Consider the following 14,357-nt stretch of genomic DNA (forward strand, 5'->3'; position numbering starts at 1 on the left):
ATGATTGTGGACTTGAAGGAAGTTAAGGGAACACGACCCAGTTCTCATAGAGGGCTCAGTAGTGGAGAGGATCAAGAACTTCAAATTTCTGGGTGTCAACATCTCTGAGGATCTGTCCTGGAGTTGGTGCAATCACAAAGAAGGCTCGCTAGTGGCTATATTTTGTGAGGTGTTTGAGGAGGTTCAGTATTTCACCAAAGACTCTCATAAACTCTACAGGTGTACTGTGGAGAGCATTCTGGCTGGTTGCATTACTGCCTGGTCTGGAGGCTCCAACTCTTGGGACAGGATAAACTCCAGAGGGTTTTAACTTGGCCTACGGCATCACAGACACTGGACTTTACTCTGTTGAGGTAGTGACTTTAAAAAGCAGCCTCTCTCCTCAAAGACCCCCACCATCCAGGCCACACCCTCTTCACTCTGCTACCATCGGGGGGGAAAAGTTACAGTAGCCTAAAGACGAGCACTCGGCAGCACAAAGACAGCTTCTGCCCTGCTGCCATCAGATTCCTGTAATATCAATGAACCAAAGACACGGCCTTACTTTTCATTCACCATTATTATAATTATTTTATTTTTATAGTCTTTTTCTTTCTTCTTTGGCTTGGCTTCGCAGACAAAGATTTATGGAGGGGTAATGTCCACATCAGCTGCAGGCTCGTTTGTGGCTGACAAGTCCGATGTGGGACAGGTAGACACGGTTGCAGCGGTAGCAAGGGAAAATTAGTTGGTTGGGGTTGGGTGTTGGGTTTTTCCTCCTTTGTCTTTTGTCAGTGAGGGCTCTGCGGTCTTCTTCAAAGGAGGTTGCTGCCCGCCGAACTGTGAGGCGCCAAGATGCACAGTTGGAGGTGAGATCAGCCCACTGGCGGTGGTCAATGTGGCAGGCACCAAGAGATTTCTTTAGGCAGTCCTTGTACCTCTTCTTTGGTGCACCTCTGTCTCGGTGGCCAATGGAGAGCTCGCCATATAACACGATCTTGGGAAGGCGATGGTCCAATATTCTGGAGACGTGACCTATCCAGCGCAGTTGGATCTTCAGCAGTGTGGATTCGATGCTGTCGGCCTCTGCCATCTCAAGTATCTCGATGTTGGTGATGAAGTCGCTCCAATGAATGTTGAGGATGGAGCGGAGACAACACTGATGGAAGCATTCTAGGAGCCGTAGGTGATGCCAGTAGAGGACCCATGATTCGGAACCGAACGAACCCAGCTCAGCGCGGACATTGGCGACTTCAGGGGTTTTTACGAGGCTCTAAAGGCTGTGTATGGCCCCTCACCCCAAGTCCAAAGTCCGCTGTGCAGCTCAGGCAAAGTCCTCCTCAGCGACAAGATCTCCATCCTCAACCGATGGTCAGAACACTTCCAATCTCTTTTCAGTGCCAACCGCTCAGTCCAAAATTCCGCCCTACTCCAGCTCCCTCAACAGCCCTTAAGGCTAGAGCTGAATGAAGTCCTCACCCGAGAAGAGACATATAAGCAAAAGTGGCAAAGCAGCAAGTATGGATGGAATCCCCCCCAGAGGTCTGGAAGGCTGGCGGCAAAACTCTGCATGCCAAACTGCATAAGTTTTTCAAGCTCTCCTGGGACCAAGCAAAGCTGCCTCAGGACCTTCGTGATGCCATCATCATCACCCTGTACAAAAACAAAGGCGAGAAATCAGACTGCTCGAACTACAGGGGAATCACGCTGCTCTCCATTGCAGGCAAAATCTTCGCTAGATGAGGTCTTTGCCCTCAGACAGCTCCAAGAAAAGTGCAGAGAATAAAACAAAGGACTCTACATCACCTTTGTTGACCTCATCAAAGCCTTCGACACCGTGAGTAGGAAAGGGCTTTGGTAAATACTAGAGCACCTCGGATGCCCCCCAGAGTTCCTCAACATGGTTATCCAACTGCACGAAAACCAACAAGGTCAGGTCAGATACAGCAATGATCTCTCTGAACCCTTCTCTATTAACAATGGTGTGAAGCAAGGCTGCGTTCTCGCACCAACCCTCTTTTCAATCTTCTTCAGCATGATGCTGAAACAAGCCACGAAAGACCTCAACAATGAAGATTACATCCAGTACCGCACAGATGGCAGTCTCTTCAATCAGGCGCCTGCAAGCTCACACCAAAGCACAAGAGCAACTTGTCCGTGAACTACTCTTTGCAGACGATGCCGCTTTAGTTGCCCATTCAGAGCCAGCTCTTCAGCGCTTGACGTCCTGCTTTGCGGAAACTGCCAAAATGTTTGGCCTGGAAGTCAGCCTGAAGAAAACTGAGGTCCTCCATCAGCCAGCTCCCCACCATGACTACCAGCCCCCCCACATCTCCATCGGGCACACAAAACTCAAAACGGTCAACCAGTTTACCTATCTCGGCTGCACCATTTCATCAGATGCAAGGATCGACAACGAGATAGACAACAGACTCGCCGAGGCAAATAGCGCCTTTGGAAGACTTCACAAAAGAGTCTGGAAAAACAACCAACTGAAAAACCTCACAAAGATTAGCGTGTACAGAGCCGTTGTCATACCCACACTCCTGTTCGGCTCCGAATCATGGGTCCTCTACCGGCATCACCTACGGCTCCTAGAACGCTTCCACCAGCGTTGTCTCCGCTCCATCCTCAACATCCATTGGAGCGCTTTCATCCCTAACGTCGAAGTACTCGAGATGGCAGAGGTCGACAGCATCGAGTCCACGCTGCTGAAGATCCAGCTGCGCTGGGTGGGTCACGTCTCCAGAATGGAGGACCATCGCCTTCCCAAGATCGTGTTATATGGCGAGCTCTCCACTGGCCACTGTGACAGAGGTGCAGCAAAGAAAAGGTACAAGGACTGCCTAAAGAAATCTCTTGGTGCCTGCCACATTGACCACCGCCAGTGGGCTGATATCGCCTCAAACCGTGCATCTTGGCGCCTCACAGTTTGGCGGGCAGCAACCTCCTTTGAAGAAGACCGCAGAGCTCACCTCACTGACAGAAGGCAAAGGAGGAAAAACCCAACACCCAACCCCAACCAACTAATTTTCCCCTGCAACCGCTGCAACCGTGTCTGCCTGTCCCGCATCGGACTTGTCAGCCACAAACGAGCCTGCAGCTGACGTGGACTTTTACCCCCTCCAAGATGAATATAATGTGTATGCTTGCGCTATGATCCTGCTGCAGATTACTGAATTTCATGACTTGTTTGTGACAATAGATTCTGATTCTGATTTTTACATTGAGAGAAGATTCTGTCCATCTACCCAAATTTTGTAAACTTTGATCAAGTCGCCCCTCAGCATCCAGTGCTCCAGAGAAAACAACCCGTGTAGCCAACCGCTCCTTAAAGCTCATGCCCTCTAATTCAAACAAGATTTTAGTAAAGCCTCCACTTTCTTCTTATAATAGGACAATCCTCCAAGTGTGGCCTGACTACAATTTTGTATTGTGCAACATGACTTTTCCCTTTTATCCTCAAGGACTTGCCCAATGAAGACAAGCACATCAAACACCTTCTTTGCTACTTGAGTGGCCCCCTTCAAGGATTTATGAACCTGAACCCCAGATCTATCTGCATGTCAATGCTTTTAAGTCTCCTGCCACTTACTGTGTATGTTCTCCTTATATTAGATCTGCCAAAGCACAACACCTCACACTAGTCCAGATTAAACTCCATCTGCCATTTCTCTCCTATAATCAGTAATTTATCTATATCTAGCCCTATACACTGTTCACAGCTCCACCAACCTGACCACCTACTTTTGAAACATGCATGCAAGTGTTTTGAAATGCTGGTGTTGAACTATATCAGCATGAATCTGTTCCAATTCGCCTATTGTAACAATAGGTCTGTGGTGGATGTCATCAGTCTGGCTGTACACAAAGTCCTGGAACACCTGGACAGCAGAAATGCATAATCAGGATGCTGTTTATCAACTACAGTTTGGCATGTAACACTACAAAATTGCAAAGCAAAGTCTAAGACCTGAGACTCAATAGTCAATTAGACCAACAGTCTAATTGGATCCTGGATTTCCTCACTTCCAGACCACAATCAGTGAGGATTGGAAAGAACATCTCCGTCTTTACCAGAGCACGACAAGGCTGCCTTCTTAGTCCCCTGCTCTACTCACTATACCCCTCTCACTGTGTGGCGGCTCGGTACAACAACAATGCCATCTACAAATTTGCTGACAATACCGTGGTAGTGGGTTGTATAAAGAAAGGTGATGAGTCTGCATGCAGGATGGAGATTGAAAACTTGGCTGAATGGTTCACCAACAACAACCTTGCACTCAATGTCACCAAAACTAAGGGTCTGATTGTTAACCTCATTTAATTTCGGGAATAAAAAACAGAGGTGTAGGATCCAATGATCATTGGGGGATCAGAGTTGGAGAGTAAATTTAAATTCTTGGGAGTCACTATCTTTGAGGATCATTCCTGGATCCAACACACAAATGGCATCATGAAGAAAGCACATCAGCGCCTCTACTTCCTCAGGAGTTTGCAGAAATTTGTGTGATATCGGAAACCTTGGCAAACTTCTGAAAATTCATATTGGGAAGTGCATTGACCAGCTCCATCACAGTCTGATTATGGGGACACCAAGACCCCTGAGTTGAAAGCCCTGCAAAAGATAGTGGACACAGCCCAGGACATCACAGGCAAAACCCTCACCACCATCGAGAACTTCCACAGTAATACTGCCATCAGAGAGCAGCAGCAGCAATCGTCAAGGATCCACATCACCTAGTACACATTCAGTACTCACTGCTACACTCAAGAAAGAGGTATAGGTGCCACACAACATGCATCACCATGTTCAGGAACTGCTGCTACACCTCCACCGTCATACTCCTCAACAAGAAACTCCATCAGGGATTTATTCAAGGAATATTACTTTTGCACTTTATTTTTTTTTCTTCTCTTCATTGCAGTCAGTTTGTTTACATTTATTTATTTGTATCATGTGTATGTTGAGTCAGTTTATTTTGCACTGCCACTAAGTGGTAATTTTGCCTCGCCTGCAAGAAAAAGAATCTCAAGGTTGTATGTGATATATATTCTGAAAATAAATCTGAACAGGGTTTCCAACACCCATCTCTGCAGAATACTTCTGGTATAGGACTCCAGTCAGAATAACACCCTTCTAACACTATCTTCTATGGACCAGCCAATTCTGAATCTAAACTATCAATTTACCATAGATCCCATGTATCTTCCACTGCCTTTCATCAACCACCTTTGTTGCCTTGCACAAGGGAAGTGAGCTTTGCTTTCAGAGATTGTTGTATCATTCGACTAGCTAATCTTTCTAAACAAACATCTTGAATGTGAAATATTTGTAAACTTAAGACTTTATATTTTAAAGTATTTAAAGGAAAGATTATACATTGCAGCATTTTGGAATATAATGGCATAAATTGGATTTTAATTTGTAAAGCAATTTTGGAAAATTAAATAGTGATTTTTGCAGAAATTGTTCCAAGCCAAACAGGAATTGATCAGTTCTTTTGCTTCAATGTAAAATTTCACCTTTTCTATTCAGACCACATATGCAAATTATTGAATCTCAAAAAGAGCCATTTGTGAAAAGGGTTGTTTAATTTAAATCACATCTGTTTTTCTTTCAATCTTACTACATTTAAAAGGTGTTTCAAAATGCAGGGTATTGTTTATACTTCTGCAGGAGATAAAACTTAAGTAATTTGCTAGTCATAGGGTTTTAATAAGGTGAGATATTCTGTTAATGCTACACTGTTTTCTCCAATAGGAAGGACTCGATGAAAGATGACAGAAGAAGTTATTGTTATTGCAAAGTGGGATTACACAGCACAACAGGATCAAGAACTTGACATCAAGAAAAATGAGCGATTGTGGCTTCTTGATGATTCTAAAACTTGGTGGCGAGTGAGAAATACATCAAACAAAACTGGTTATGTTCCATCAAACTATGTAGAAAGGAAGAACAGCTTAAAGAAGGGGTCACTGGTAAAGAACATCAAAGATACTTTAGGCAAGTGAAAAGTTTGGGCAAGTTTTAATGGGAGTTGCTTATTTCTTTTGATCCATCAAAGGGTGTAGCCAAATGAACTGCAGATGTATCAAAATATTTTAAAAAATGAAGAGTTTCATTTATAAAGCTCCTTTTTGAAATCTGAACAGGGTTTCCAGCACCCATCTCTGCAGAACACTTCTGGTTTTCGGACTCCAGTCAGAATAACTTATTGAAATCAGAATGTTTCAAAGTATTTGAATCCACTCAAGTACTTCTGAATGTATTCGTCTAGGAAAAAGAACAGATAATTTGTAGTGAGCAAATTAATACAAACAGCAGTGAGATCCTGACCATATAATGCTTTTGTAATGGTTGGATGATATGTTTGTATATGGACTCTTATAAATATTCTATTTTGGGATCTGCAAGAATTTTTACAGTTACGGATAGCTCTTCTGACAATATTTTGCTTCCTCAGAAGTATCCAGAAGCTTATGAGCAAAGGATTAGCTCATTAATGCAATGAGACTTTCCACTTCTGAGGCAAGGGTGTTGTAAGTGCATCTTAAAGGACATTTTAATGTAAATTGATGACTGGTGTTCAAAAAAACAATATATTTTTCATTTATGTATGGGTAGCAGTGTAATTGCCTATTAAGAAGTTATATTTAATATATCTAATAGTGGTAATGCTATATTGTCATTGTGTCAGGCATTCCAGGATTTTTACCTCATTGTGATAAAAGTATGCCATAGTATTTTCAAGTTAAGATCAGATACAATGTGGATAACCACCAGGAGTTGATTTTACTTGCTGAAAAGAATATTTTTTCAACTGTGCGTTCTATAAAATTTAAGGAGTTTCTAAATCTTGGTTCCATATTAAAATTAATTTGCACAAAAATCCGATAGAAACTCAGCAAGTCATGCAGCAAAGATAAAGATACATAATCAAAGTTTTGGGCCTGAGCTCTTCATCAAGGTATGTGCAAAATGCAGGAAGGTGCCTGAATAAAATGGTGGGGGGAGGGGCACGGGGAGAAGAACAGGCCCACAGGCAAGAGGTCATAGATGGATATAAGTAAATCACAAAATTCTGTAGACACTGTGGTTGAAGTAAAAATGCTAGAGAAGTTCAGCAGGTCAAACAGTGTCCTTTATATAGCAAAGGCAAATGTACATAATCAATGTTTCAGGCTTAAGATGGTTATGGTTGGGAGGGCATGAGATAAAAGCTGAGAAGTGAGAGTTGGAGGGTATAGCTCACTGAATGGAGAGGGAAGGGAGGGAGATGGGTGAGTGCCCTAACAGAAACTGGAGAAGTTGACATTAATGACCTACAGATGGTGAGTGCCCAGACAGAACATTAAGTGTTGCACCTCCAATTTATAGGTGGCCATGGTTGGGCAGTGCACGGACAGACATGTTAGTGCAGGACCGGGCACGGTATTGAAATGGTTTGCCACTGACTGATCCCTGCCATTGGTGCAGACAGAGTGAAGGTGCTCAATGAAACGATCTCCCAGTCTGCATCCAGATGTGAAGAAGGCCACAACAGGAGCACCGATTGCTTCACTTGAAAAGACTGTTTTGGGCCCTGAATGGTGATGAGGGAGGAAGTGTGGGCACAAGTGTGGCACTTCCTGCAGTTACAGGGGTAGGTACCAAAGGAGCAATTAGGGAACAAGGGAGTAATGGAGGAAGCAGGCCCTGCAGAAGGCAGAGGAGAGGAGAGGGGAAGATGTGTCTGATGGTGAGATCTTGTTGTGGGTGACAGAAATTGCGGAGGAAAATATGTTGATGTGGAGGTTGGTGGGGTCGTAGATGAGGAAAAGGGGAATCCTGACCTTGCACCTAGGAGCAGAGGGAGTCAGGGTAGATGTGGGTATGGGTGAGTTGATGGTTGTTGAAGGGAAGCCACATTTTTAAAAGTAAGTGAACATCTCGGATGATCTGGAATGCAAGACCTCGTCTTGGGAGCAGATGCAACTGAGAGAGTAGGAATAGAATCCTAACAAGGTGCAGGCTGTGAAGAGGTGTAGTTGTGGGAGTTGGTGTGTTAGCAGAAAATATCTGTAGAAAGTTTGTCTCCCAAGATGGAGACAAGAGATCGAGAAAGGGGAGAGTGTTACAGAGCTGGATCAAGTAAATTTGAGGTCGGGGTGAAAGTTTGCAGTAAAGTGGATAAAATTGATGAGCTCATCATGGGTGCATGAGACAGCACCAATGTGGTTGTCAATGTAATGGAGGAAGAGTTGAGGAGCCTTGCCTGTGTAAGCTTGTAGCATGAATTGCTCCACATAGCAACAAAACGTCAGGCTACCTATGGCTACCCTTTAAATTATGTTTGAGGTAAGTTGTATGAAATAACAATTATCTTGTACCTTCAAAGAAGTTCTTTCTCTGATTAAAATGGATACAATTTCCAGTAATTATGCAGAATCAAAAGATGTTTTGATTCATTGGAACTCCAGAAATAACCTGTGTAGTTTAACTAGAGAATTGTATTTCTTTCACATTCCTCATTACCATCTACATTTTCAATGATCATTAAGTTTTTAATATTTAATATCTATAACACATTAACTAATGGTACTCAAGTTTAACTTCAGAAATGTCAAAGATTTTGACATTTTGTTCTTTAATCAAAGAGTTTATTTTATGGACAGGGATAAAAGCAGACAAAATGGTGTTTAATTGAGGAAGGGCTAATTACAAAGATGAGGCAAGAACTAGGGAGAGTAAATTGGGAACAGATGTTCTCTGGAGAAAGGACAGAAGTAATGTGGAGGATATTTACGGATCACTTGTGCAGGGTTCTGGATAGGTTTGTTTCACTGACACACAGAAAAGATGGTAAGAAAGGGAACCGTTTTGACAAAAGAGGTGAGGCAGTGAGTTAAGAGGAAGAAAGGAAGCATACATTAGACTTAGGAAGTGAAAAACAGGAAGGACTCATGAGAATTAGATGATAGCCAGGAAGAAAAGACCTAGGAGAGCTAGAAGGGGGCTTGAGAAAGGCCTTGACAAGTATGATTAAGCAAAACCCAAAGGTGTTCTATGCATATGTGAAGAACAAAAGGATAATGGTAGGGCCACTTGAGGATAAAGGAGGCCACATGTGCCTGGAAATGGAGAATGTGGAGAGGTCCCAAATGAGTATTTTGCTTTAGTTTTTACCAGGGAAAAGGACCTTGATCAAGGTGAGGTCAGAATAGAACAAGCTTGTGTGTTGGACCATGTTCAAATTAAGAAAGAAGTGCTAGATTTTTTAAAAAACAGTAGGATTGATAAGACTCCAGGACTGGATGAGATGTACCCCAAGTTGTGATGAGAAGGGAGGAAAGAAATTGCTGTGGCTCTAGTAATGATCGTTGCATCCTCTTTGGCACAGAGGAAGTGGTTTAAAGGATTATAAAATGGTACATGTGGTCCCTTGTTTAAAAAAAAACAGTAGCAGGGAGTATCCTAGGAATTTTAGACCAGTGGGTAAACTTGGAGAAGATTCTTAAGGACCAGATTTATGAGTATTTAGAGTAGAGTTTTAGTCTATCTCAGGGATAGCATGGCTTTGTGAGAGAAAGGTTGTACTTCATGAACCTAATTTAGTTTTTTGAGAAGGTAAAAAAGAAATTAATGAAGGTAGGGCAGTAGATGTGGTGTTATGGATTTTAGTAAGGCATTTGACTTGCTCAGAAAGTGTCATAGGATCCATTGAACCTTGGCTATGTGGATTCAGAATTGGCTTCCCTGGAGAAAGCAGAGAGTAGTAATGGATGGGCAGTATTCTGCCTCAAGGTCAATGACCAATGAAGTTCCACAGGGATCTGTTTCAGGTCCCTTGCCCTTAATGTCTTTTATAAATGTCTTGGACAAAGATGTAGAAGGATGGGTTAGTAAGTTTGTGGATGATATGAAAGTTGGAGAAGTTGTGGATAGTGTTGAAGGTTATCATAGGTTAAAATAGGATATAGGCAGGATGCAGAGTTGGACAAAAAAATGGCAGCTGGACTTTATTCTGGATAAGTGTGAGGTTATCCATTTTGGAAAGTCTAACTTGAAAGCAGAGTACATGATTACTGGTAGGATATTTAGTGTGGAAGAACAGATGGACCTTGGGTTCCAAATCCATACATCTCTCAAGGCTGCCGTACAGGTTGCTAGGGTATTAAGAAAGCCTATAGTATGCTGGGCTTCATTAATCGCGAGATTGAGTTGAGTTGTCGTGAGGTGATGTTGCAGCTGTGTAAATTTCTTGTGAGACCATATTTGGAATACAGTGTTCAATTATGGTAGGATGTGGAAGCTATGGAGAGGGTGCATTGAAGATTTACCAGGTTGTTGCCTGCATTGGAAAATGTCTTGTGATTCAAGGTTAGCAGAGCTTGGGATTTTCTCTTTGGAGTGAAGAAGGATAAGTTGACTAAGTAGAGGTCTACAAGATTGAGAGGCATAGATAAGGTAGACAGCCAGCACCTTTTTCCCCAGGGTGGGAGTAGTCACCACCAGAGGACATCTGTAAAAACTGAAGGGAGGAATGTTTAAAAACATAGAAACATAGAAGATCGGAGCAGGAGTAGGTCATTCGACCCTTCGAACCTGCTCCGCCATTCAACGAGATCATGGCTGATCTTAAAGTTCAGTACCCCGTCCCCGCCTTCCCTCCGTAACCTTTAATACCCGTATACTGAAGAAATAGATCTAATTCCCTCTTAAATATATTTAATGAACTTGCCTCTACTGCCCTCTGTGGCATTGAATTCCATAGATTCACCACCCTCTGGGTAAAGAAAATTCTCCTCATCTTGGTCCTAAATGGTTTGCCTATTATCCTCAAACCATGGCCCCGGGTTCTGGATTTTCCCATCATTGGAAACATCCCATCTGCAACCATTCTGTCCAGTCCTGCCAGAATTTTATATGTCTCTATGAGATCCCCTCTCAATCTTCTAAACTCCAGCGAGTACAATCCCAATTTGTGCAATCTTTCCTCATAAGTCGTTCCTGCCATTCCAGTGCCTGGTGAATCGCCTCTGCACTCCCTCCATTGCAAGAACATCCTTCCTTAGAAAAGGTGACAAAAACTGCACACAATACTCCAGGTGTGGTCTCACCAAGGCCCTGTACAGCTGCAGTAAGGTATCCTTGTTCCTATACTCAAACCCTCTTGATATGAAGGCCAACATACCATTTGCCTTTTTAACCACCTGCTGTACCTCCATGCTCGCCTTCAGAGACTGGTGTACAAGTACCCCTAGGTCTCTCTGCACTTCCCTATCTCTTAATTTATTGCCATTCAAATACTAATCTGCCCTCCGGTTTGTATTACCAAAGTGGATAACCTCACATTTATCAACATTGTAGTGCATTTGCCATGTATCTGCCCAGTCCTTCAATTTATCCAAATCACACTGGAGCTTCCTGACCCCCTCTTCCGTGCACACATCCCCTCCTAGCTTAGTGTCATCTGCAAATTTGGAGATATTACATCCAATCCCCTCATCCAGATCATTAATGTAAATTGTGAACAGCTGGGGTCCCAGTACAGATCCCTGTGGCACCCCACTAGTCACCGCCTGCCACTCAGAAAACGAGCCATTTATCCCAACTCTCTGTCTTCTACCTGCCAGCCAGTTCTCAATCCACATCAATACTTTGCCCCCAATCCCCTGAGCCTTGATTTTGGAAGCCAGTCGTTTATGCGGGACCTTATCGAAGGCCTTTTGGAAGTCCAGGTACACCACATCCACTGGCTCTCCCCCATCTATTTTACCTGTCACCATCTCAAAGAATTCCAATAGATTTGTCAAGCACGATTTACCTTTTGTAAATCCATGTTGACTCTGTCTGATCCCTTCTCTGCTAGTCATATGCTCCACTATTACATCCTTAACAATGGATTCCATCATTTTGCCCACTACTGATGTAAGGCTCACTGGCCTATAATTCCCCGCTTTTTCTCTACCCCCTTTTTTAAATAGTGGGGTAACATTAGCTACCCTCCAATCCATGGGTACTGATCCTGAGTCTATCGAGTTCTGGAAAATAATTCTTAAAGCATCTGCTATCTGAATGACCACTTCCTTAAGTACCCTAGGATGTAGATTATCAGGCCCTTGGAATTTATCTGCCTTCAATCCCATCAATTTCCCCAAGACCATGTCCTTAGAGATACTGATTTCTTTCAGTTCCTCCCTTGCATTAGTCTCTATGTTTCCCAACATCCTTGGGAGGTTATTTGTATCCTCTCTTGTAAAAACAGAACTAAAGTAAGAATTTAATCGGTCTGCCATTTTCTTATTCCCCATTATATATTCCCCTGATTCCGACTGCAAAGGACCTACTCTGGATTTCACCAATCTTTTCCTCTTGACATATTTATAAAAGCTTTTGCAGTTGGTTTTTATATTTGCCACAAGCTTACTTTCGTATTTTATTTTTGCTCTCTTGATTAATCCCTTTGTCCTCCTCTGGTGCATCTTGAACTGCTCCCAGTCTTCGGTTGTGGTACTTTTTTTGGCCAATTGATATGCTCTCTCTTTGGACCCAATGCTGTCTCTAATTTCCTTTGTTATCCACGGTTGAGTCAACTTTTTTGGGTTTTTTTTATGCCAAACCGGTATAAATGATTTTTGCAATTTCTCCATTAGATCTGTGAATGCTTTACATTATCTATCCACAGTCAACTCCCCCATAAACACCACCCAATCAATCTTACTCGACTCCCGTCTCATACCATCATAATTCCCTTTATTTAAATTCAGGACCTTAGTCTCGGTTTTAATTTCATCACTCTCCATGTCGAGTGAGAATTCGATCATATTGTGATCGCTCCTACCCAAAGGGCTTCGTACAACAAAATTGTTGATTAGCCCCTTATCATTGCATAATACCCAATCTAAAATGGCCTGCTCCCGAGTTGGTTCCTCGACATATTGGTCTAGATAACCGTCCCGTAAACATTCAAGGAATTCCTCCTCCTCAGTATTTTTACTAATTTGACTAGTCCAATCTATATGCAAATTAAAGTCTCCCATGATGACAGCTGTTCCCTTATTGCACTCTTTTCTAATTTCTCTTTTAATGCCTTCCCTCACCTCTACACTACTATTTGGAGGCCTATATACCACCCCCACTAACATTTTCCGCCCCTTGCTATTCCTCAGTTCTACCCATATAGATTCCGCATCTTACGAGGTGATATCCTTTCTGTCAATCGTGTCGGTCCCTTCTCTCACCATCAATGCTACCCCACCCCCTTTTCTTTAGACGAGACATCAGAGATGGTTTTATTTTAACAGAGTTGTCGGTGCCTGGATTGCATTGCCAGCATTATTGTGGAGGCTGGTGCAATTGACACATTTAAGAGACTCTTTCATAAGCACATGGATGAAAGAAAAATAGTGCATTATGAAGTAGGGAAGGTTTCGGCTTTTTTTTGAGGTGCATATATAGATAGGCAGAACATTGTGGGCCAAAGGGCCTGTGCTATAATGTTTTGTGTTCTATTTTCTAAAACCTCACAGCATCATGTCATGAAATAACAGTTAAAAATGCTAGAGAAGAAGTTAAAAAGTTACATTTTTCTTTTGACATATGCTTTGTCAGAGCTGGCATTGGACAATGGCTGATCAGCCTATTAATGGCATAGTGGTATGTATTATGTGTAATACTTCCTTTTTATCTCCCAACATTGGTTGTTTGAAGACTTGGTGTAGATAAGCTTTTATTTATCTCCATAACAATATCTTTCTTCAAAAGCACTTTCTTGTCCTGAAATTCTTCAGATTAAAGAAATAGCATAGGAGTAAGGAACTAATACCTGCAATGGAGCATAAGATAGTCTTTCAGTATTATTAATCAAGCGTGTCTGCCTTTCTCTATTTTATGATGCATGAAACGTCATGAGGCAGATATAAAAGTAATCCTTTCAAAATGAGCTTTTAGTTTGATTTTGTCCTTTAGGTGGAGTAGCTTGAGTAATGATTGGTTTTATCTCAATGTTGAATGCTAAAACTAATTAGAATATTTATTGAGATTCATTGTACCCCATTTTGTATGACAAAATCACACTGTGCCATAAATAAATGTGTTCATTAATTGATAGTTGGAGCCTACATCCATTTAACATGAAATAAAGGCAAGACAGACACCCCAAACCTCTTCACTGCTGATACTTGAGGAATGAAGTGTATTTGTTATTTCCTAGAAGAAAGAAGGAAGGCCAGAAACATTGCATGAGTGCCAGGATCTAAACCAGACTGAAGCACAGGGAACTGAGACTTCCCCTCCTGCCCATTCTACTGATGAATATCCAGTCATTGGAAAATTGATGACCTCAACTGAGACAAGTGAGACAAATCCACGTAGTTTGCTGTACTGAAACCTG

General features: G+C 42.4%; 1 protein-coding gene across 6 annotated transcripts in view; it reads left to right on the forward strand.

Moving 5' to 3' along the window:
• nck2b (NCK adaptor protein 2b) overlaps positions 1–14,357 on the forward strand; it is a 129,991-nt gene that overhangs the window by 99,465 nt on the left and 16,169 nt on the right. For all 6 annotated transcript variants that reach the window (XM_069891130.1, XM_069891129.1, XM_069891127.1 and 3 more), the window contains one exon: positions 5,744–5,986. In XM_069891130.1, coding sequence (XP_069747231.1) covers positions 5,761–5,986 — 226 coding nt within the window. In that variant the 5' untranslated portion in view covers positions 5,744–5,760. The remainder of the gene's footprint in view (positions 1–5,743; positions 5,987–14,357) is intronic.

The sequence above is a fragment of the Narcine bancroftii genome, chromosome 7 (assembly GCF_036971445.1).
Source record: "Narcine bancroftii isolate sNarBan1 chromosome 7, sNarBan1.hap1, whole genome shotgun sequence".
NCBI lineage: Eukaryota > Metazoa > Chordata > Chondrichthyes > Torpediniformes > Narcinidae > Narcine > Narcine bancroftii.